This window comes from Aulonocara sp. 'chitande type north' Nkhata Bay, linkage group LG8 (assembly GCF_057382095.1).
Source record: "Aulonocara sp. 'chitande type north' Nkhata Bay isolate Kocher_YH1m ecotype deep benthic linkage group LG8, A_spYH_male_GT1.1, whole genome shotgun sequence".
Lineage (NCBI taxonomy): Eukaryota > Metazoa > Chordata > Actinopteri > Cichliformes > Cichlidae > Aulonocara > Aulonocara sp. 'chitande type north' Nkhata Bay.
The window spans coordinates 11,811,611-11,835,663 of NC_141351.1; the positions used below are offsets into that span (position 1 = coordinate 11,811,611).

General features: G+C 41.0%; 3 protein-coding genes across 3 annotated transcripts; all 3 read left to right on the plus strand.

Annotated features, from left to right (window-relative positions):
• Positions 1 to 1,173: 1,173 nt before the first annotated feature.
• On the plus strand, positions 1,174 to 11,575 carry LOC147323307 (protein FAM117A-like). Its single transcript, XM_086303604.1, has 8 exons — positions 1,174 to 1,897; positions 2,720 to 2,865; positions 4,724 to 4,819; positions 5,179 to 5,295; positions 5,993 to 6,121; positions 6,320 to 6,506; positions 8,355 to 8,514; positions 9,432 to 11,575. Exons 1-8 carry the CDS (start codon positions 1,579 to 1,581, stop codon positions 9,718 to 9,720), a joined length of 1,443 nt encoding a protein of 480 aa, XP_086159730.1. The 5' UTR covers positions 1,174 to 1,578; the 3' UTR covers positions 9,721 to 11,575.
• A 1,984-nt stretch (positions 11,576 to 13,559) lies between these two features.
• Positions 13,560 to 16,033, plus strand: LOC147323308 (cytochrome c oxidase subunit FA4-like). Its single transcript, XM_086304770.1, has 4 exons — positions 13,560 to 13,764; positions 15,356 to 15,444; positions 15,551 to 15,611; positions 15,767 to 16,033. The coding sequence occupies exons 1-4, from the start codon at positions 13,714 to 13,716 to the stop codon at positions 15,821 to 15,823; spliced, it is 258 nt and encodes an 85-aa protein (XP_086160896.1). The 5' UTR covers positions 13,560 to 13,713; the 3' UTR covers positions 15,824 to 16,033.
• A 1,297-nt stretch (positions 16,034 to 17,330) lies between these two features.
• On the plus strand, positions 17,331 to 23,422 carry cenpt (centromere protein T). The gene is made up of 13 exons (XM_086303605.1): positions 17,331 to 17,665; positions 17,829 to 17,949; positions 18,024 to 18,168; positions 18,246 to 18,339; positions 18,431 to 18,567; positions 18,694 to 18,751; positions 18,893 to 19,029; positions 20,050 to 21,135; positions 21,222 to 21,545; positions 21,625 to 21,730; positions 21,978 to 22,151; positions 22,257 to 22,361; positions 23,031 to 23,422. Exons 1-13 carry the CDS (start codon positions 17,580 to 17,582, stop codon positions 23,158 to 23,160), a joined length of 2,703 nt encoding a protein of 900 aa, XP_086159731.1. The 5' UTR covers positions 17,331 to 17,579; the 3' UTR covers positions 23,161 to 23,422.
• Positions 23,423 to 24,053: the final 631 nt, after the last annotated feature.

Genomic DNA, 24,053 nt, shown 5'->3' on the forward strand with positions numbered 1-24,053 from the left:
TGAGCTGGAGAGCGGGATAAAAGAGGAAGGTGGAAGATCACCTCATCCACTTGCTACAGGGGCTTTGAGGACTCACACAGCACTCAGTGTCAGCCTCTCAGTCTCCCCAGACTCCAGAGCCCAGGCAGTCACCTTACAGCAACATCAAGTGAGGCTGGGGCACAGGTCAGTGAACACAAGGAAGGCCTCTGATCCTGACTGGATTCCTGGGAAGGTGCAAACAAGCATGTGCAGATCAGCCATCACAAGCGCTCATCCCAACCTGTGTGAAGTCTGCAACAGTCGTTCCTGTACCCAAACTAATCAGCCACTGACTGTCTCAGTGCTTACCACCCAATAGCACTTACAGCTTTGTCTTTAGTAGTTTTAATATATATTACTTTTTTATATTTACAGTGTAAATGACTACATGTTTGCGCTTGATTTCTCTTTGCATCTGAAGGTGGAGCTGCTCTGCAGTGACATTATTCACGGTATAATGAAAACTACAATAAAATTTACATAATTTGGAGGAGTGAGAAGCAACTATGTACATTTCAGTGGCCCTCCCATAGGCGTACTTTACATTATTATTTCCATTTTGTGTTATTTTATACTTCTACTTCACTTGGAGCCAATTATTTTCTTTCATTAATGAGCTACTTTTATTTTTTGGGAGCTGTAGATATAGTAGTGCTGCAATGACTCTAAGTACTTCAACACATTTTCTTTTCAGCTTTTATGCCATTTGAATCAATGGCCTTATTTTTACAACAGCAGGTGTAATAACAAACGAATGTTGCTCTTAATTAAGAGAGTGCTCTGTAGATCTTTCTACACAAGTAATGTTTACTTGCTAGGCCAGAAAAGCCACTAGCATGGCCCTTTAATACATGTAAACTACTGCAGCAGCTTTAAAGTATGCTGATTCATGTGTCAAGGTATAGCTACAATAGTCGGTTTTCTCCTTTAAAAAGGTTTAAATTTGTTTTTAAAACACGAATTTAACATTAAAAAATAAGCTAACCTCAGATATGAATTTGGGGGCGGGGACACCAAACTTTATGGGCCTAAATATGAGGGATTGATGGCGCACTGACAAATAGGATTGAAATCTGAGGCTTCCCGACCAATCAAAAAGTGAGATCTGGGAGCAGGGTCCGCCCACACACGTAATTAAATCCACACCAGCGTGGTGCTGGAACTGTTTGGAGTTTGCGTTGAAACAAGAACGCAGAGGGCTAGGGAGCTGTGCTCAGCCTCGCATCCTTCACGGCCACCTTTAAAAAGGAGAGAGAAAACAAACACGCTCCAGCCCGACAAGTTGTAATGAAACACACTTTAAAGTTTGCTCGGAAGCCGTGGGAGTTGACGTAAAAGTGACTTTTTGAAACTGGAGCTGCTTCCTCCTTCGACAACGGGGTGAAATATCTCAACATCCTCACAAAGAAACTTTGCTTGCTAGGCTGCTAACTCGCCACACAGCCAGCAGCAAGGAGACCAAAAAAAGTATGCTCAGCGGCGAAGACGAGAACACAAGCTCGTATTGACGTTTTACTGGTCGAGTTATAGTGGTATGTGCTCGGACATGGCCTCTGAATGACTCGCCTTGAGTTTTCTAACGGTTTTTCTTCGAGTAGTCATCACCAGCACCAGAGGAGAAAGAGCCGCTGCTGGTTAACTTTAGCCAGCCACCACCATCACCAGAGCGCCCCCACATCTCTACCAGGCAGGACAGCCACAGCTAATAACAGTCATTTAGAGTTAAGTGGACCCAGATTTGACACTGTAAAGATGTCCGGTCGAAGTGGAGCTGGACACACGAGGGGTGCTGCTTTGGGTCCACAGCCGCTGAAGGCAACTGTCCCATATCAGCTGGCCAGCAAACCGAGACCCAACAGGATAGATGGGAAGCCAGGTATGAGCTCAACACCTTTTTCCACCTTATCCTTTCAAGTTTAAGACCTCACGTAGTGTCACGATAGGTGTAGAAAGCTGGGTGCGAGTTTCTGCAGTCCTGCGCAGTTGCAGAGCAGCTTTATCTGCTAGTTGCCCAGTAGGGCATTTGCAGACTTTAGATAAGATGTTCAAACTTGTGATAGCAAATTCTCAGTAAAAGAGGGCAAGTTGGTAGCCGGATCCAAGCATAATATAAACTGTCTTAATTAGTAACACGAGCTATAAAATATGTTTTTAGTGTGTGTGTGTGTGTGTGTGTGTGTGTGTGTGTGTGTGTTTTAAGGGAAACTTTGCTACTTCTATATTAAAGTATTCAAAATCTGTAGTTATATTTTCGAAATTTAAAAAATGATAAAATATATTTTATAATTTCTTCTTGTCAATCAAACTGACTATTTGGTGTTTATAGGGTAATATCCAGATATTGGTAGCCCCAAATATAAAACTATTTAAGTATTTTTAGCGTCTTAAAGAGCATTTTTGTCCATTTTTAAGAGACCCTACTGTCTTTTTTGTATCATGTGTAGATGGCTGTGACATGAAGTCTCTTGATGCTTACTGTCAGTACGTTAAAACCTTTAAAATAGATTTAAAGGCCAGTGTGTGTGAAAAGTAGCATTACATGTGTGGCTTTCTGATGTGAAGGTGAAAATGATGCAATGCGTTTAAAATAAGTGTCTGCCACTACAATGCTGCAAGTTTCCTGAGGAAAAACCGATTAGTGTGGATTATTTTTAAGCTTTTTATAAATAATAAGAAAATATCTCTGCGAAACTGACAGCTAGAAAGGCCAGATCCCACCAGCTGAGCCCAGGCATGAGGCGGACGATGTCTCTGGACGCCATCATCGGGCCGTACCTGCAAGGACACTGGCCCAAAGAACCAGAAGGCCCGAGCTGTGTACCCCGCCAGGACAAATCCACCCAGGTCAGCGCCACAGGGAATAATGCTTTCAAGTGTGGGAATTATGAGTGTCAGAAAAATGAATGGAATGGCATTTATCAATGATGCTTCCTCAATTTAGAGCTTTTTTTTTTTTTCTTTTTTTTTTTTATGTTTCTCAGTTTTGTTTTTGGGTTTTTTTGGGGGGGGTGGGGGGGATAGAGGTTAGGTCACATCACAAGATTAGCTTGCACTTTTTGCAGCGAAATAAGTTGCTCTGAGGTTGAGGGAGGGTGGGGGTAGGGGGGTGTCCGGTGCTTGCACAGCGATTACAGAGTGAGAACTACAGCCGCGACAACAGTCCCCGAAGTCAGCTGACGAGGCCTTTTTGGCTGCACCCATCCTCTCTGCTCCGTGCAGGCACTCGCCACTGCACTTTGGTTGCCCACATCCTCCCTCCCTCCCTCCCTCCGTCTTTGTTTTTCAGTTTCTCCTGCTCTTTAGCTCGTCTGCAAGTTTGACAAGTCTGTGGGTGTGGATGGTGCGATGTGGCTGCATGTTGGCCTTTTAAGCATGAGACGTTGATCTGTACTAAGTGTGAAACCAATGATTAAAATATGTGTGTTGCTGTAATATTTCATGTTAAACGTGACCTGTTTAACGTGAAATATTACAGCATGATTTATGCAATTGCTGTTGGCTTGTGTGGTGCTTTGGCTCTACTGAGGAGATGTGAGAAGTAAAATCATGAAAGAGAGCTCCACGTTGCTAGCCACATGTTTTTGATGGTGCCTTCAGGTGACAGCAGACCATATGTGGACTTGGGATGGCAAAGCTGCGCACCTCCATTGTGCAACCATGGCTGCTGCTTAAAGCAGAATCTGCTGCGTTTTAGGTCATTTGCTACACAGAGAGAAGGATTATGGGTATGCACTTGATGCAGATGCGCTCTTGCAGTCCTACAAAAAAGCAATCTCCTGTAGACTGTCAGGAAAGGTGCTGTAAATTGCCTAAGAAGTGAGCTTAGACAGAAAGGGACAGACGGTGAAGTTTATCAGATGGGAAGGAGTAAAAAAAAAAAAAAAAAAAACAACAACTAACCAGTGACCAAAAAAGCCAACTGTGGCTGCAGTGGACAGTTTTCACTTCAATACAAAACATTTCTTCCTGTGTTACGAGTTCGATCTACTCCGCGGCAGGGGCTAAGCTAAGTAACAGCAGAACCCAGAAGAGTAGCCCCCCCCCAAACAAGTTATTCCGTATAATTCTGACACTGCCCCCTGGTGTCAGTACACAGTTAAAACATGAAAGCAGGTCTGCAGCTTGAGGTGCAACTTATCATCCAGCTAAGTACACAGTATCACAGATCGTAGTTGGTCCGCCCTCTTGCACTATGCCATTTAAATGCAGCTAATGATTTGTGCAATGATGGAAAAATAACAGCGAATTACCACTGAAGAAGCAGAAGCTGTGTGATGTCTGCGCTGCCTGCTTTTACAGTTCTGGGTTGCTGGAATTTATTATCTTGTGCTGTGAATACTGTGTGAAATATTTTCTCATGAGATGTTTTATCACACTTGTGACGTGCATCTGGAAACAAATGGCATATGTAATGGTCTCTAATTGTGTCTGGCTTGCACTGAAGGCAAAGAAACCACGAAGTATTATAAGAAATGCAAATTTTGAAAATGGCCTCAATCTGTAATTAATGATTGAGTCATTATTGCTTTAAGTACATAAAGAAACTGTACACAAGGCTCTATAGCTTTCCCTTCATTTTGCATATATGATCATATGACAGCTTTAGACCAAACCCTAAAAATACTTAATAAAATGCATATTAAAGACATGTGATTGCATATGAAGAACATCAGTTCTCATGGCTGCTTTCTTCCCACCGCAGACCCCAGACTCATGGTCCGATAGATCCCACAGCCGGCGAGGAAGCAGCAGCCACAAGCGATCAGCATCATGGGGCAGTGCTGAGCATCTGCGAGAGGTCAGTTCAACTTTTGATTGCGCAACATGCATTTGTAATGCCTGGATTTGCTAAACTTGACCCTTTTTTTTTTTTTTTTTTTTTTTTTTTTTTTTTTAAAATTAAAAAGGGCAAGTTCTTGAAAAAGTCTTGACTTTTATTGACATTGTTGAGCAACAGGAGACTGAGGTCATCTGCAACGTTCCCCTTTTTATACTTTTTAACGAAGCCTCACTTCTCATGATCTCACTGAACATTGAGCCAACATAAAAAACATAATAAAATCCTTGTTTGTTGATACTAAGCGTTCGACATGTGGGATTAAAGGACTTCCTTTGTGTGTTTGCACGTAGAGGTTGATTAACATGTGTTTGTTTCAGATCACTAAACTAAAACAACAACTGCAGCAGTGCAGCAAACCTGCAGTCTCGGGGGCACATGACAAAGACCGTCAGCGGGGCTATCCTCAGGGGGGCCGTAGCCTTGGAGCTGCTCAGGTACCTTAGCATCAGCAGACACAAGCACACTGAGTTACTTGAGGTTTTAGTGCAGATGTCTCTAGAAGTAAATTTAGGTGTATTTGTTTTTTCTTCTGTACCGTATATGGACACCTGTCACTGATTTACATTCACAAGAGCGCATTACTAAGCTATGCAGGTCTCTGCAGGAAGTGAATGAAATAAAACACTGAGGAAACAGGAAGATCACTACATCATGCTAGCTTCTGCTTTTCAGATTGTAATGCACGGTTCTGCTTTTTCAGCACAGCTGGTGTGTGGTCCCACACTCCACTGGGCTGTGGTGATTTTTTTTTTTTTTTTTTTTTTTTTTTCCCAAATAAACCAAAGTGGTGATGAGACGGCCCCATGCAGTTTATGAAAACACTTGTTAGTTTGATTATCAGCATTGAGCTTGCTGGATTTTTGAGATGTCTGAAGCAAATGACTTTTTGAATGCCTGTGTGCTCTCAAAAAATAAGAAAGTTTCCGTTTTCTTTGTTGCTTTTTTGTTGTTGTATTTTTAATGGTAACAATTAAAAAAAAAAAAGTACATTTAGCCTGATGTTTTTGGAAAATATGGAAATAAAAGAAGCAGAAGGGAACTCTTAAAAAAACAAAAAAAAACAAAAACGTCCTGGTGTTTGGCTCTTAGGAGTAGTGCAATAAAATTGTGTTCACTTGTTTATGTGCTCAGACTCAGCCTATTCCCATCCCCCCTGCTCCCCTGTCTACACTGGTCCCGCCCCTGCGCTGCAGCGTGGAGGGCCTCAACCAGGAGCTGGAAGGCATGTTCATCAGCCAGTCACTACATCCATTACAGAGGGTAATTATCACCTACAGAGCCCACACATGCTTGTTTACACAACATGGACATGTGAAGATGTTTAGGCATTGTTTTATTTGCAAAGAAAGGCGGGTTTCAGAGGTGGCACATGTAGTTTTCTGCTGAAGTAAAACTTCTGTGTTGGCCGATTTTCGTTTAATTAAACGTTCTAAAACGTGCAGTTTCCTGTCTCGACAGCTGCTCGAGGTTCCAGATGGTCATCGGGCTCCGGTGCCTCTGCAGAGCTGCAGCAGTGGATCTCAGAGCGACCCCCCCACCACGCCCCCGCCATCGTCATCCTCCACCTCCTCCTCACCCTCCTCCTCTCCCAACGACATCTGCACCTCTCAGCCCAACTCAGATGCTCCTCCAGACCTGCACCAAGGTTAGTTTGTCAGACATTTTAGATAAGAATTTAAATTTTTATAATGGTGAGAACAAATGTGAAAGTATTGATTTGCTGACCACTTTATTAGGTATTAGGTATTAATTACCTTAATTGTTCATGGCATAAATTCAGTGAGGTGCTGGAAACATTCCTCACATTTCGGTCCACATTGACGTGACGTGTTAAACACATCAGGGGATGGTACACTGGTATTTAAGAGCTGAAAATGGTCATGAGCAGTACTTGGGTAGTCTGTTGTATTTAAACAATGCTCAGTTGATACCAAGGGGTCCAAAGTGTGGCACAGAAATATTCCCCCTACACCAACCGGCATGTTGTTACATCATACATGCAATGGATCCACACCCTGCCATCTGAATCGAGACTCTTCAGACCTGGCAAGGTTTTGTTGGGTTTTAAAAAAAAAACAAAAAACCATTTATTGTCCATTTCTGGTGAGGCTGTGTGAGGTGTAGCCTCAGTTTTACTGTTCTTAGCTGCCAGGAGTGGCACCCGGTGTGGCCTTCTGCTGTTGTAGCTCCACTCTAACATGTTGTGCATTCAGAAATGTTCTTCTGCATACTTTGGTTGCTTGAGTTACTTTTGCCTTGCTATGTCCTCAAACCAGTCTTGACCATTCTCCTGATATTGAGGTGTTTTACCCCAGAGAAGCTCTAATCACTGGTTGTTTTCTCATTTTCAGACCATTCTTTGTAAACTCTACAGATGGTTCTGTAGGAAATTTCAATAAATCAACAGTTTTCAAATTACTCAGACCAACCCATCCAGCTAGAACAACCCTGCCACATTAAAGTCACTTAAACTCAACTTTGTTTCTCATTCTGCTGTTTGAACGTCAGCAGGTCATCTTGCCTAAATGCACTGAGCTGCTGCCTTGAGATTTGCTGATTAGATAACTGCATTGATGAGCAGTTAAACTGTGTGTTTTTAAAAAGTGTCTGGTAAGTGTATTTCTAGCAGACGCATGTAGACATAAAATTGCAGCACTGATGTATAACTTTGTGGCGGTTTCAGTAACGCAATTCAGCTCTGCCAAAAATATGTCTGCAAAATGCAAATATGGCATGACATGTGTTCTTTATATTCACCATGGAAGTTATTGGTTTTTTTGGTGTTGGCTTGATGGACTAAAGAGTTGTAGTTGTCTTAGTTTATAGTAAGTTTCCCTCTCACTTATAATTTCTTTATAGGTTCTTTCTGACATTGATCATGGACTTGGCAAGGAACATATGAATTAGGTGGCATCTCTAGCTGAGACCTTGAAATTTGACTTCCTTTAGTTGTGCATCAGGAAATTTATAAATAGATTTCTAAATGTCAAAAGAATGCAAACTGCTATTAAGGTTTTAATTTCTTTTCAGTCCTTTGTTTATTCTTCAAATTGAATCTCAATTTGGGGAACATGGGTGAAGTGAAACCCTATCAATAAATGCCTAAGTGATTGTTAGGGAGTCTGTCCCATCCCCCCCAAAATCCTGTGTTTGTAATGTACTGCGTGCCAGAAAATTATTACTTGATGATCATCACCACATTGTCTGCACGAGCCTTTGAGTCCAGAAAGGACTTCAGACATAACACAGTGTATCTAGGCTTGGAAAGGATGGGCTCTAGCTGAAAACTTCATAATGTTGATCAGTCATAGCCAGAAACCAAGCTGAAGACAGTTTGAGAGAAAATGACAAGACATTGTTAAGGGGGTGAGGTTGATAAGAAGTGAGTAAACTGTTTCTGCCCCTCAGAACATTCAAATCATAGATAGATAGATAGATAGATAGAGATATATATGTATATCATTCTCACAAATGTTTTCTCTCCTATTTTCAGGCTCAACAGACAGTGGGCTTCTGTCTCCATTCCCCTCCCAGAATGAGGCTGACCTTTCTCCTCTCCTGAACGCCTCATCTCCCGGGCCCAACAAAAGCTGCTGCTTCCAGAGAAAACCTCCAGAGGGCTGTGAAAGGGTGAGAGTGTGGGAGGAGATCAGGTAGGTTTTTATTCATTTTGCTTTGTTTGCATGCTAGAGGGAGACAGATGAATCACCTCTGGATAATGAAATATAATTAGACAAATACTGTATACTCCCTGTCATTTAACACGGTCAGCATGTAGATGCCCCCTGGTGGTCACATTTAAAAAATAAACACTAGAAAAACAAACTAATTCAGTGTCTTTACCCAAAGTTGAATGTGATTTCCTGCATGACGTCATAGTTTTTAGTTGAGTCAGAGTTTACCTTGTACTCTGTTAGAGTGAGTTAGTGGCATTAACTGTAGATGTAAGAACAGTCCCCCCTCAAAGCAGTTTGTTTGTTCAGCTTGGGAGTTTTGTTCTGCCAAACAGACAAGTTGATGATGTTGCAACACTTCATGTTGTCAGCACTAAAGCATTCGAAGTCCTCCTTGTTTTTAACTTGGTCTGAATCTTACAGTGTGAAATTACTAGTCGTTACTCATTAAAAGGAATCAACAATTACAAAACTCTGTTGCCTGGTATTTTAGTTTTTCTTTTCTAGTGGGTCCGTGACTTCTAGGGGAAAATTTTGGCTTGAGTAAAGCCTCGTGCATGTTGACATGTAAGCACAAGCAGCGACTACAAAGATCAGGGATGTCAAACTCATTTTACATTGTGAGCTGCATACAAGTCACTCTGATCTTAAGTTTGCTGGACCAGTGAAACTTCCCTTTCTGTCAGTGAAAAGAAGTTTAACCACATTTAATCCCAGAGATATCTTAACATTTAAAAAAAAGAAGTGCAGAGTCAACATTATGTCTCAATTTTTCCACATGATAAAGAAATGCTGTTGAACTAAATGTAAGAAATCTGACTGTGTGCACTGAATGTAACCAAACTTTTTGCATCACTTTTATGGACATAAGTTTTTCTTCTCCTTTTCTTCTTTAGCTCTCCACAGAAACCCACGATGGCCCTCATCTCCTCCTGCCCCGACCCCAACAAGGTAAACTTCACCCCCTATGGGGGTTCAGCCTTTTGCCCAGTCAGCCTCCCTAAGCCCCTGCTCCCCTCCATGGACATGTTTTTCAGAAGCTTTGGCTCTCCAGCAAGCAACTGCTTGAACCAGGGAACAAGCTCCTGTCAGATGGTCTCCTCTAACACCTGGGCTGTTCGTCCAGATCCTCCTGCAGCCACCACTGTGATGGGAGAAAGTTCTGGAGAGGGGCTAGCTTTATAAAAACGGCTCCAGGTCGTTTATTTGGAAATGAACAGAGTGGTCTGGGACAGATGTCTAGATTTCTTTTTCTTTTCTTTTTTTAAATCGTAGCTCATTCTTTTGCCACACAGGTACAAACAAATAACATTGTTGCCCTTTTCAGCCATGCGATGGCATCACTAATGTTCATTAGAGCTTCATTGAGACTTGTGCACCCCTGCAAAAGACTTGAATTTATATTTCCAGCATCAACTCTAGTTGAGAGCAATCATAGTTTTAAAGGCTTAAATCTTGCACAACCACAAATGGGTCATCTGTTTGTGCTGCTGGAGCTTCCCCTACAACACAACACTGCTGCAGAGAGCTGCTTTTGAATTAGGCATAGCAAAAAATGCTTATGGGAGGAATAATTGAGTGTTTATACAAACTAGTAACGGATAAAGTGCTGTTTATGTGCTGCTTGTTGTTATCTAGGATGCTCTGTAGTGAGCTGATCAGCAAAAAATAAATAAATGCATGCGAGCCATTGTAATCAGGTATTCACTCGTCATGTTGAAAGTGATGGATAAATGTTAGCAAATCTGAGACTTTCAGATGCAGCGAGATTAAAGGAAACCACTGGATGTCTGAAAAGGGCTTGATGTTGAAGGTTATTGAGAAAATGAGTCACAATGCAAAGGAGAGTGCTCTGAGTTTCCTTAATTGCAACACTTCTAAACTAAACAAATTTAGTTCTGTTATTACCCAAAGATATTTACATTTGTCTTAGCCAAAAATAATTGAGACACTGTGCTGTCTTACAGCAGCACTGCTCACTTATTTTTCTGTAAACTTTCACTTGATTTGTTTGACTGACTGCTCACTTCCTGCACAGTTATTTCCTCAAAGACGCCACAACAGTAACTTTGTTGATACTGTTCCTTATTTTTAAACTGCATCTGTTTAATTATTTTTTTCATCTTATCAAAGATATTTATCTGCTGTTCACTTATTTCCTTGCACCAGTCACTAGTGTACGAAGCGTGACAAATCAGTGGGTACTTTGTTTTTACCTGATTTAAAGGACAACATGAAATGACATTTTGGTTGTTGTAAAGGGAATTTTGTAGATGTAGAAGTTCAGGTAGCGTCAGCACCTAATGGCTTCATCACATGCATTCTTGCTTTACGAGTAGTACTTTTTTAAAATGTCTTGTTTACTTGCAAAAAAGGGTTGCATGTTGTTTATTGACGTTCTAGATCTGTGCCTGATGGTACGTTTTAGTTTTGAGGTTTCACTGCCTAGTTGACTACCTAACCAGTTTTAGTGGTATAGACTTGTCGTCCTCAGTTTCCCTGATCATTTTGTTCTGCCAAGCTGACAAGTTAACGATCATATAGTTTTATTTTCTCGCAGACATGTTTGCACAAGTTGAACTACTACTTTTGAGTCGCAATTCTTATTTTTATACTCACTTTTGTACTTGGTTGTATATGTATGTGTAGTGATGTCTGTTTTTTACCCTTTTCCCCCAAATACCTGCTACATAAGCTAAAAAGGAAAAAAAAAAAGACCCTTGTCATTTTTAGTTTTGTTCTGTCAGGCAAATGTCACATGTATCGGGTGGATTTTTATGCACTTCCAGCAGAGGGTGTTACAGAGGAGAGGTGTTCTCCATAATTTAGCCTCTGATAGTTCTGTTTGCATGTGAACTGAAAGTTGACTATTTTGATCTTTTGACTAACATCTCCTAGTTTTAGCATCTTGATGAAATGCTGATGGACTGAAATATTCTTATTCCAAATAATCAAAGATTTTTTTCTTTCCCCGGTTGTGGATACTGGGAATGTTATCTCAGGTTCTGTGTTTTGTCTACATAAATACATGATGCTAGCATGTCTTCTGTGTTTATTACATTCATTTTAGCATTTTAGCTCTTAGTGCTTTGTTTTGAATTCACCACACAATCTATGCAGCCATGGTGTTAAAGAGCAGACCTATTGGTGTGAAGTCCCGTGCGTATACTGCCAAGTTTTCATTTCTCCTACAATTAAGAAGCTACTTTCAAACCTTGTGCATTCATCTAGTCATACTGGAATATTTGTTTCTAAATTGGGTAAAAGAAAACACTAGAAAATCTTATAATGGTACCGTGTGTCATTATATCACCATATACTGTAATCTTCACTATTTTCTGGGGCAGGGGAATTGACAACTGCCTGACTAAGACGTGTAATTTCCTCTTGTCTTGAGTCACATTGATTTCTTCAGTCCTTACCTTTGACTCACCACAATGCTTCTCAGTTTTGTTTTGTTTTGTTTTTTGTTTTTTTTCCCAGAAAGCTGATTATTGGTGGCACAAACATTAAAGTTTCAGCAGTTTGGTTCATTGTCTCAAGATACAGTGCTCAGCATAAATGAGTGCACCCCTTTACATTTGTCAGAAAACCTTTAGTTTCCTTTCAGAATCAACATTTTCTATGAGCTACTATAATACAAAAATACTCCCACAAATGTGGGCCATTGATTGCAAACAAGATTTGTTAATTTGTTAGGAAAAATTTTTTTTTTTTTTTTTTTTTTTTTTTCTTTTGTGTGTGTGTGTGTGTGCAGACTCATTCAAGCCCATGTTGCAAAAATGAGTACACCCCAATTATAGTCTAAGGAGAAAAGCCACACTTAAGACTACAAAATTCGAATTACCAGGCATTCAACCAAAGGTGAGTCTAATGATTCATTTACGAGGTGTCCAGCAGACAGGTGACCATAAAAGGGCATTACTTAACAAGGAAAAGCCCTTCCCATTTCATACTGCCAGCAATGGCTCCACATGGAAGAGAAATGTCACAAAATCTGAGAAAGGAAATAATTTCTTTACACAAAAAAGGTGAGGGCTACAAGATCAGCAAAGGTTTACATATCAGTCAAAATACTGTAGCAAAAGTGATCACAAAATGTAACAAAGATTGAAGCGCAACCATCTTAGACATCCAGGCCGTCCACAAAAGTTAACATCTCAATGGGAGCGTCTCCTGATGAGAAGGAAGGGTTGAAGAAATCACCATGCAAGTTCACTGCAGTTCGCTAAAGCAGTAGAAAGCCAAACTGGAGTGACCGTTTCCCGTGACACCATACGGCATACACTGCAGAGGAATGGCATGCATAGGTATCGTCCATGAAGGAAGTCTCTCCTAAAGCCCATGCACAAAAAAGCACGCCTAGAATTTGCTAGGGCCCATGCTGAAAAAGATGAAGACTACTGGGACTCTACTCTGGAGTGATGAGACAAAGATCACTGTTTTTGGAACTAATGGTTTCAAAACTGTATGGTGTCATAAACGTGAGGATTTCAAAGACAAATGCATGGTGCCTACAGTGAAACATGGTGGTGGCAGTGTCCTTATGTGGGCCTGCATGAGTGCTGCTGGTGTTGGGGAGCTGCATTTCATTGATGGTATCATGAACTCAACAATGTACTGCTCTATTCTGAAGAAGAAGATGCTGCCATCACTCCGTGCACTTGGTCGTCATCCACTTTTCCAACACGACAATGATCCAAAACACACATCTAAAGCTACTGCTGCATTTCTGAGGAAGGACAGGGTGAAGATGATTGAATGGCCAAGTATTTCTCCTGATCTGAACCCAATTGAACACCTGTGGGGAATTCTGAAGCGGCAAATTGAGCATCACTCTCCATCCAGCATCCAGGCTCTAAAAGAGGTTATTCTTGAAGAATGGAAAAAGATAATGTTGCAATATGTCGCAACTTGTTCATTCCGTGACTTGATGCTGTCCTTGAAAATCACGGTGGTCATACAAAATACTATATGAGTATATGAGCCCAGGTAGGGGGTTCGCACAGCTGCTGTCGTTGCATTGTGGGATTGGCTGACAGTAGCGCGTGGAGGTGGTGTGCAGTTCAATTGTACGTTCAGGCCTGCAGGAAACTGCAGGAGATCCTCCGGAGAGGTGCGCCTTCAGCCCGCAGATATTCACGTTAACGGAGCCGGTCAGCGGGAGGACTGTCCACCATGTCTTCATTCTTTGGGGTCGTCGCCAAGCAGATTAAGAGCCACCCAGCTGTAAGTCTCAGCCACTCGTTTTATTTTTACGGTCGTTATTACCAGCCTGTAACCAAGGAGACGGTGACATTGAAACGTGCCTATCAGAAGCTTGAAGCTGCGCGCGCTCCCGTTTCCCCCCCAAGATCTCTCCTTAATTACCTGATGTGGGATCAGCTGTAAAGGCTCAGGAAAACAGTTTTTGTGACTTATCCACACACTGACACCCTAAAGTACGCATTCGTAGAGTATTTTACTATTTATAAAAGCAAAAATAATTTCATATACAGCTCTGAGTGCGGAAATCTCAAATTCCTCGACAGACTCACAGGTTTCGGTTAGAAACATTGGTAGAACATTTTCACGTCACTACATTCTTATTGTTTTAATCACTGTATTCGTGTAATCCCATGAAAGCTTTTCTTGGGTTTTTCACCCGCAACCTCCTGACAGAGTTCGTTTTTGCGCTCTGGCATCCGCAGAATCAGACAACCGCATCACCTGCTCCTACTGAGCGTGATACACTGATACTGTTGTTACTGAAATGTTATAATGATGATAATCTAAAGGTTCAAATCTGTGTGTGTGCGCGCGCGCGGGGGGGGGGGGGGGGGGGTCGCTTGTTTCACGCCACCGTGCGTCTGTAGCCATGCGAAAGGGTTTGTGGTGGCAGCACGTATAGCGGTGGAGTAGTTTCCATATTAGCTTGAGTGAAGGCCAGATAAATGCATGTGAGGGTTTATTTCTCCAAGGACGACGGTGTGAAAGGGTTTGGTTTGTGGCAGCCTCCATATTAATAGACCTCTGGATGGAATTGCTTTGTCCCCCTCCTGCTCTGTGACTGAGCAGCCTGTTGCTCCCTGCTGGTGAAAACTCTTCATTGTTTAAACAATCCTCTTATGTCATGAGATAACAATACCAACATGGAAATTCTGTGCATTTTATACATCATAGACTGTTACTATAAAAGTAGCACTGCCTTAGCAAGGCTTTTTGAGGACAACTGCACATTTTTACCCACAGCAGCAAGGTGAGAAAGTGGCCCTGGTTGTATTAATAGCTGTTAGACACATGCAACTGGCCACGGGGTCAAAGTGTGGTGATATAAGCAGGGACAACAACTATTTGCCCTTATCTTAAAACTTAATAAGACACATTATGTCTTGGCAATGCACAGTAGGAAAAACTGGACTCCTACACATGGTTTGTAACAGATGAAATGCTGAATAAGATCCAAAAGGACGCAGATAACAAAGATCTATCAACGTTTTATAGATCAAACATAGAAACATACTCTTTAAGGCTCCACACTGGAAATCCTGCAAGATCTGCAGCTGCAGAGGAAAGCAGAGTCCGTCTTGTCTGTTCCCATCTTTTATGTCTGCAGTTTTAGTTTCTGATATCTGGTAACCTAATCTAGGACTACCACTTCCAGTCAGAGAGCAACAGATTTACACAGATTTATAGCAACTTCTCCTCCTCCATCCTAAACTCAAGAAGGAAAATGTGCCCAACATTTTTAAAACTCTGTATATTGTTCTCTTCTGGTTTTGCTCCACTGGCATTGATAAAGCAATAGCTTTATTGACTAATTGATGCCCTTTCTCCAAAGCTGATCCCCCTGTTCATCTTCATAAGTGGAGGGGCAACCATGAGTGTGTTGGCCCTGACCAGGGCGGCTCTGAAAAACCCAGACGTGTCGTAAGTATCTGAGACGATTTAAACTTATAGAAAAGCGGGCGTTTTCACTTTCCTCGGTTACTCGGGGATGTGTTGTTTCGATCACGGCTTTTCCTCTTGTCTTCAGATGGGATCACAAGAACAACCCTGAACCCTGGAACCAAATGAAGCCCAATCAGCAGTACAAAGTACGAGCCGTTTTTCTTAATCCTTTACGTCAAGTTATAGAGCAGGCATGTTTCTACAAAGGACAGGCCATAATTTTCTGTTATCTTGCGTCAAAGTCCATATCTCAGCAGTCATATGATAATGCATATTTGTTTTTATGTGTGTGTGTGTCCAGCTTCTTGCAGTAAACATGGATTACTCCAAACTGAAGGAGGACAGGCCAGACTTCTAAGCCATCCGTACGAGGAGCCTTTGCACTATTTTTAAAAAAAAAAATCAAACAACCTATGACAGCAAATGAAAGTTTATTTCCAGTGTGCTGGGCAAAGGGATCATTCACCTATAAATGACTATGAATAAAACAGACAACCACCTGTTTTACTGATTGTTGAATATAATTATCAGTTTGCTGCCATAAATTATTAAAGACTATTTAAATCTTTAACGCCTCCCTTGCATGCTTATTACAGGCAAGAGCTGAGGGGAAAGATTACAACACATCAGAAAATGTGAGAAACAAGAATGTGCTCTTTTAGTGGTTTACAAAGAAACTATATTAGAATTTGAGACAATGAGAACAAGTGCCACCTGATGTTTGTTTATATTATTTAAATAGCCTTATATTTAATGCATATATCTCAAATTCTAAATGGTTTAACCATCATCTGCACCTGGTCTTAGATTTGAACCTAAAAGAAGAAATTCTTATTCTATTGACACAGATTTTACATTTTAATGTCTAAAGTAAGTTTGAATTTTTAAAATCCAGTGTTGAGCCATCCCTTGTTTGTGTGTGTTGTTTTTGTTTTGTTTGTTGCTTTTTTTATATTTTGCTTCCAACTAGTCAGACTTCCTTGTAATTTTTAATGTGTTCTAGAGCAATTCTTGAAAAGCTCAAAGCTTTTGCCCCAATTTCCTTAACTAAATCTATGAAAAATGCCAAGGATAACAGAGTCTGAGAGACATAAAATTGTATTTTTGCACCAACATAGTGATTCCCAAAGAGCTATTAGTTGAAATCTTGGCATGGTGTGCAGGTAGGATGTTCTTCAGGAATGGAAATGGGGAGAAAAGCCTGAGGTATGCCAAATGAATCCAAATTTGAAATTGGTGGTGGTAGTGGTGTCCAATCTTATGATAAAGGGTAGGATAAGTTTCTCAAAATGAAACATTTTTATAATTTTCACCCCTTGTGGTAACTAACATGTTGTTTTGCAGGGAATTATGATATTATAAATTCTCTTGAGAACTGTGTTGCTCTCACGTTTATTTTCCAGTTTATCGCACTGCACTCCACTGGTCAAAATTTAGTGCACACCTGACAGAAATTCAAAACACCTCACTTGCCTTAGATTATTATCTCAAAATGTCGAGTCATTAGCTCAAATTTTCGACTTCATTTTCAGAAATTTCAAGTTATTTTCTATGTTTTGTTTTGAGATATTTTCACAAAAGTTTGCATTAAGATGATGATGATAATAATAATAATAATAATAATAATAATAATAATGGATAATCACCCACAATTTTGAAGTATGGATGACAACTAAACTAAACTAAAATACAATAAAATAAAATTTCAGTATTGAAAAAAATTCCATAGCTCTGGTTTTGTAAATTATTCATTTATATTATTGCTTTTTCTGAAAACAATATTAAAATTTCATTTTTAATTTTATTTATTTATTTCATTGCGATCTCGAGGTTCAAAGCCAAATCTCTCTTCTCGCGAGATTTCACTTAAAAATAACGCGGGACCGTATGAGAATTGAGTCCGTTGAAACAGAAAACACAAGGCAAGGATCAGAGCACAAATGACGTTCGGGTGAAAGCTGAGATAAACGACACTAATTTCAGCTCAGCACCGCTTGTTTGGACAGCGTCGTTGTGGAAAAAGTCATTTGTTTGACATTTTTGACGTTTAACTGCCCGCAATTGTCTGCTAGCTGAGTTCAGCTAACCAGCTGACTTTGCTCCTCGGTGGCTAAATGGATCCCACGGAGGATTTGTCCGCTCGGGTCCTGCTGAAACATATTCTCACCACCGAGCCACCCAGGACCCCTGTCACACGCAGGTACGGTTCATTTTCTGGGAGAGAACCACGAAAGTCTTATTCACTGGCGTTTTCAGCATTAATGCTAGCTAAGCTATCGCTAACGACAAACTTGTGGTTGTCGCACGTTAGTCTCAGCGGCTTTGTATTCAGTATTATTAATCGTAAGATGACTTGTCTCCAGTAATTCACAGGAGCCGAGTAGCAGCGGGACCCGGCGGAGTAGCAGGCTCAGCAAGAAAGATGCTGGTCCCCAAACCCCGCAGGAGATCCTTAGGCGGAGCATGAGACATAAGCTCCATGAGGTAAAATAGAGGTGAGCAGCGTAGTTGTTATTCGTGGGCATGTTAAACTTATTAACTTTGTCCCTTTTTTCTAGAGCATAACCAGAAAATCCCTCCCCGCCACTAAAAGGAGGACTGCCTCAGTTGTGTTAAAAAAGGCAAACATGCCTGCCACATCTTCAGTACTGATTAATGACGGAGACACTCCCAGACACATACTCATAAACATCCTGCGGACAGGTGCGTGAACTAGCCTTCTTTTAATTCCTGGTTGGTTTCGGTTGGTTTTGCTTTTGCTTATATGTTTTGGTTTTCAGAGCCGGTGAAATCCCCCGTGGTTCATGAGACAGAAACATCTGAAGAGCCGGAGCCACCTTCAGCCAATTCGACCATCTCCAAAACGCATCACAGGTGAGCTGTGGGTTACAGGGTGATTGATGGTATTACTGAATTAGTCCTGGTTGTGATGGAAAATAAACTTTTGAGCTGAATTGACTTTCAGTATGGAGCTGTCAGGGCTGGACCTGCCTGATGTAACAGTTGGCCCAGCAGCCAGCACTGCAAAGGGACTGAGCCGAAAGAGACCACGCAGGAGTTTTAACACAACGGCTTTTGAAAAACGACTTAAAGATGGAGATGGTAAGATTGAAACGAGCATTGAGGAGGTACACAGATTAAAAATGAGGTTGTGGGTTTTTTTTTTTTTTTTGTGCTTCTGCAGCAATGTGAACACTTACTGTGTATGCTGGATGTTTGTGCTTCCAGAAGCTGAAGAGGAAACTGAACTATCAATAGATGACAATTCATCACTGTCTGTGTTGAGGTAAAGTGTACAAAGAATGCAAAATATTAATTCTAATCAGGGATCAAACCCATGACTAGGTTTAGAATTAATGATCAGCGTGTGAATGCACACCATGTTTGTTTTTTATGTTTTTTAGTTTATGTCCAATCTGTTTTTCAGCTCTGCTTCCTTGAATTTAAAAACTCCGTTTGTTGACGCTAAGACTGAGAAAAGAGGTCTGCAGAGAAAAGTTTCAAATCATCGGAAAATCTCAGAGGAAGAATTTGGTGCTGCTGTAGATAAACGACGGATGGGAGGTGAACACTGCGCTCAAAATACTTTATTACATTCTTCTAATGGGACACAGGTTTTTCAAAGATTTCTTTCTGAGGCACAGCAGCCATACAACCATATGGTGTAAAACACAGAAACTTAACCAGAAATGTAATATAATCTCACACACTGTTGTTACCAACTGGTTAATTTGATAATTGATTCATTCATTGCTAAATAATCTCACTATCAGGATTTTTCACCTTGAGAACTGTCACTGTATTTTGACCTGCTATTGAGTCACTTTAAATATCACCTTCTTTCGGTTGCTCACTTTAGGGGTCACCACAGTGAATTTGTCAGTGATTTGCATCCATCTTTATCCTCAATCCCTTTATCCCTCCTCTGCACATGTCCAAACCCCCTCAGCTTTGCCTCTGTAACTTTGAGTCCAGACTTTGACTAAACCTGAGTTATACTCATTTCTAATCTTGTCCTTCAGACTTCTTAACATCTTCGGCCCCAGCTTGGCCTCTGGTCCTTTATTCAGACATTTTGGTCTTCTGCCACAAACCACCCCTGACGCGTATCTCCACCGTCTTCTTCACCTCTCATACATTTTGTAGATGAGTGCATGTGAAAATGTTTCAGTAAGTAAAGCTGTTACCAGACTGCAAAGAAACAGCTGCTTGGGACCATGTCTCAAAAAGAATCTTGCTGAAGGGAGGTTTAAAAAAAAAAAAAAAGTGGAACTAGATTGGATTGTAATTTTGTTTAATGCCAGTTTTTATCACAAGATTGTGTAACAAGGCCATGTAACCTTTGGTTAAGTTGCCGGCACACATACAACAACTATTCAACCTACCTACAAGTAAGGTGCTGCCCCCTGCTGGTGAAAGTTTTAGTTAAATTCTGCAGAGGTTCAGTGCAAACCTACGACTGAGTATAAATTTAACACTTCAGCCCAGTGATGTGAGAACAGAAGTACAGCATGAAAAGAATTGTAGGTTATTTGCACCTGCTCTTTACCTCCACCTTACATTTTCCTCCTTCCTGTCATCCAGGTATGAGCAGCTTTGGACCTGTGGAGCAGGGGCTTGGTGAATCTACTCACTCTGAGGGCTTCACCTTAGGTCTAAGCAAACTCAGCGAACCAGATATCACAGCCGATATCGTGAACTGTAACACGGCTCTCTACGCCCAGGCTGATGCCATGACCTCCAACTTTTCTATCATTGCTACTCAGGACAAACCTACAGTCGTGGCGTCTCAGCTGCAGAAGGACATGAGGGAGATGGAGCCAGAGGAGCAAATGGAAGTGGAGCAGAGCAAGCTGGAAACTGACCAACTGTGTGTGTTTCCAACTGAAGATGAATCTGAAAAGAAGGAAGCAAGGAGAACAGTTTACAGTAAACCTGAAGATGTCTTGGCAAAATCTGACGGAGATGAAGATGTAGTTCAATCTCGGACCGGTGTAAGCGAGGATGCAGCTCAGTTTGAAGACGTTGAGGAAAGAGCAGAAGTTGCTCTCAATTCCGAGCTTGAACAGGGTGTTGAAGCAGGGTCACAGGCTGAAGAGGAAGCTGAAGCAGATTCTAAAACTGAAGAGGAGGAGGAGGAGGTGGAGGAAGATGAGGAAGATGTAGTTGACTCTAACACTGATGGAGGTACAGCCGACTCGCAGATCGAAAAGGGTGATGACGCAGGTTCTCAGTCTGAAGACGAGAATGTGGCTGAGGATCAGACTGAAGAAGAGGAAGAAGACAAGAGAGGCGTAGAAGAATCTCAAACTGGTTCCCAGTCCGAAGAGGGAGCTGAAGCATCTACTCAGTCTGAGGAAGAGGACGTTGTACTAGACTCTCAAACCGAAAAGGATGAAGAGGATGGTGGCACTGAATATCACACTGATGAAGTTGTAGCAGCCCTGCCTGAAGAGGATGTTAGTGGTCAATCTGAGAGAAATGACCACGTGACCAAGTCTGAGAACGAAAATGACTTTGAGATCTTCAGCGGTGAAAATGAAGAGGAGGCATCAGCTCAGCTGAAACATGACTCAGAACACATCAGCCGGAGGGCTTATCGCTCTGAGGGCGGTCTCATTGTGCCGGTTACAGAGGCAGCAGAGGATTTCCCTAATGCTACGTTTGCAGGTTAAAAAAAAATCAATTAATCAATCATTTAGCATTTAAAAATCTGTATGATTGAGATTAAATATTGTTTGTGGTTTTGTTTGTAGGATGGCCTGATGCCAAATTCAAAGGACATGGCACTCTGGATTTGCGCACCATGGGAAAGATGGGAAGCCATGAGAGTGGTCAGACTCACACCGGAGACCCTGATGTGGCCGAATCCTCAACCCAAGGACAGGCAGAGGCCACTGGGACAACGAATGAGCCTGAGGCTGACAAAGAGAACTCATTTCCTCTGTCAGAGGGAACGTATGACATTGAAGATGGTAGGAGTGAAACTGTGCCTGATGAAGCTCCAGCTGAGGATGCTGCTGAACCAGAAGAAGAAATGGAAGAAGAAGAAGAAGATTATGATGATGAAGAGGATGAAGGTTATTTTCTCTTTTAACATGCACTGGTAAAATATCTATTTAAGCATTCAGAATGACTAAGAAATCTGTTTTCTGATAGCTTCAGACTTCCCCTGCAAGACTCCAGCATTTGTCAGACAGAAAATTAATTTTAATCGTCCTGATCCTTTAGCATCACCTTCTGTTCTAAAGAACAATCAGGCCAGGTAAGCTGCATGTCCTATTACACTTAAGTGTGTGTGTTTGTGTGTCCTGTGGGTTTCAGTCAGGACTGTTTTTAGGGAGAAAGAAGTACCTACTCAGCTGGGGATATGGACCTTTCAGCTGACACAGTGCTCTTTTAACTCCCTAAAAGCTTCTCTACTTTAAATAGAAAAACTGCTATTGTAGCACAGGTACAGAATCAAGTTTTTATTCGGCAATTCACTGACACTCTCTTCTGATCTCCACCAGTACCAGCGGTACAAGAGAACCTTTACCTGCAGCTAAACCTAAGCAGAGGAGAGTGAGGAAGACGAGGATCTCTAAAAAGGAAACTATCCTTCCTAAGAGCTACCTTATGGGCGTCTTTAAGCAATTTGCCAAAACAAAAGTCTCTGCAGACGTCCACCCTGTCCTAAATGAAATGTAAGTAACACACTGTGTTTCACCATTAATCACATGCAGTGTCTCTTTGTCTTTGTTAGAACTGTGTGTTGCTTTAATATAACAGATTTGTTGTAATTTTAACAGAATGGATAAATTCTTTGACCGGCTAGCTGAGGACCTGGAGACGTATGCTGCCCATGCAAAGAGAAAAACCATAGAGGTCGAGGACGTTGAACTTCTGCTGAAAAGGTATGAGGGCAGAATTCAAGACTTTTTGCAATCAGATGTTTTTAATGTCATAAAGCCCCTTTGTTTAATTAAGGAGGAAAAAGCAAAACTTAAATACCACTTAAAAATGTAGCGAACTACATTATACACAAAACTGCATTATGTATTCCTAGGAGGGTTTGAGGAGGCTCAGTACAACACTGCTATATAACTTTATGGAGCAAACATGTACAGATTTATTTAAATACCTTGTTCTGCATATCTCAGTGTACATGTCAACTAGCTAGCTGTTTAGTTTGTCTGGTGTGTGTTATCAATAAATGAATAAAATGAACCAAAAAACAAAGCAAATCAAGAAACCTATACTGAGTGTAGGCCTGTCTTTCCTGTCCACTCTCCACTATCTAATAAAGGCAAAAGGCCCCAAAATAATATGTATTTTAAGCCAGAAGTGCCCGCCTGTACAGGTAAGGCACTGACTCTACAACGCTTGGATTATGCTGACCTCTAGATGGCAATGTTGAGCTCTTTGTAGTTTGAAGGCTATATCTGACTGTAATAAGAGCATAAGCCTGTAGAATATCTTAAATGCTGCCTATAGGTAGCACACCTCATTCATGATCTATTTTCTGACATTTCACATAAATTTTCTAACATGGAACTTAACCAGTATGTGTTTGTAACTTGCAGGCAGGGTTATGTGAATGACAAGGTGCCAGTGGAAGTGCTTATTGAAAAATATCTTCGCATGGACCAGCGAAGGCTTCTAATCCCCATCGCAACCAGTGGAAATGTTGTTATCCCTGCAAAGCGGAGGTGAATCTTTCATCTCCTGGACTGCTACTTGTTTTTCTGTACACTGCGTTCAAACAATGCCTTTATTCATTGGAGCATAAAAGCTTCTGTAAATGTGTAAATTATATGCATGTATCTTTATTTTACTGCGAGTCTCTGGACAACTGTACTTTGTTGCTGTTAGGTATGTTTTCATGGGTGCAAATATGCGTGCCAACTGTATTCTCTACAATATGAAACAAAGCAGTGTCTAAACTTATAATAATAATAAAGGAAGCTGAAATAAAGTTTCACATATCTGTGCTTCACACATGTATTATTAAGGAAATACTCAGACAGAAATATCTTATGTTTGTGGATCGTGAGGGGCATTTGAATTATTTGTTTTTCCTTGATAAATTAGGATTTCAGCCCATCATGCTGTGCTTTGTGCTGCTTATTAAGAAAGTTATGCAGATATACACTGCTTTTATAAGGCTCAGAAAGACTAGATGGCCTAAAAATTGTGTTTTTATGAGAGTACTTGAAAAATGGAGAGAATGTGAGGACAGCACCGCCTGGTCCAGAGTGATTCAGCCTTGCTCACTAAATGAGGCAATCGATATATTTCATCACAAATGACTGGTTTAAAAAGGAGGACATAATAAGCAAGAAACATGTTGTAGTGGTAGACTTCCTCTGCTGCTAATAATGTTTTCCATAAAAGCTTAAGCTTTTGTTATATATACACACTCAAACAGGCGCTAATAACATGTGATGCTTCTTAATTCATTTTTACATTGAACAGCTGATGTCTATTTATCTCTGCTTGAGATTACAGGGCTATTTACTATTCTTTTTAAAATGGGCTCAATTAGTTTTGTTTGGATACATTATGTACATGTGAATGTCATGGTGATTTGGGGCTTTTAATGGGTT

Coding starts and splice junctions, on each gene's coding strand:
- LOC147323308 (XM_086304770.1), top strand. CDS start 13,714: ATGTCTTCATTCTTTGGGGTCGTCGCCAAGCAGATTAAGAGCCACCCA. Junction 13,765..15,355: donor AGATTAAGAGCCACCCAGCT/GTAAGTCTCAGC, acceptor CTTTCTCCAAAG/CTGATCCCCCTGTTCATCTT. Junction 15,445..15,550: donor CTGAAAAACCCAGACGTGTC/GTAAGTATCTGA, acceptor TCTTGTCTTCAG/ATGGGATCACAAGAACAACC.
- LOC147323307 (XM_086303604.1), top strand. CDS start 1,579: ATGACTCGCCTTGAGTTTTCTAACGGTTTTTCTTCGAGTAGTCATCAC. Junction 6,122..6,319: donor CACTACATCCATTACAGAGG/GTAATTATCACC, acceptor CTGTCTCGACAG/CTGCTCGAGGTTCCAGATGG. Junction 8,515..9,431: donor AGAGTGTGGGAGGAGATCAG/GTAGGTTTTTAT, acceptor TTTCTTCTTTAG/CTCTCCACAGAAACCCACGA.
- cenpt (XM_086303605.1), top strand. CDS start 17,580: ATGGATCCCACGGAGGATTTGTCCGCTCGGGTCCTGCTGAAACATATT. Junction 17,950..18,023: donor TGAGACATAAGCTCCATGAG/GTAAAATAGAGG, acceptor CCTTTTTTCTAG/AGCATAACCAGAAAATCCCT. Junction 21,546..21,624: donor TGATGATGAAGAGGATGAAG/GTTATTTTCTCT, acceptor GTTTTCTGATAG/CTTCAGACTTCCCCTGCAAG.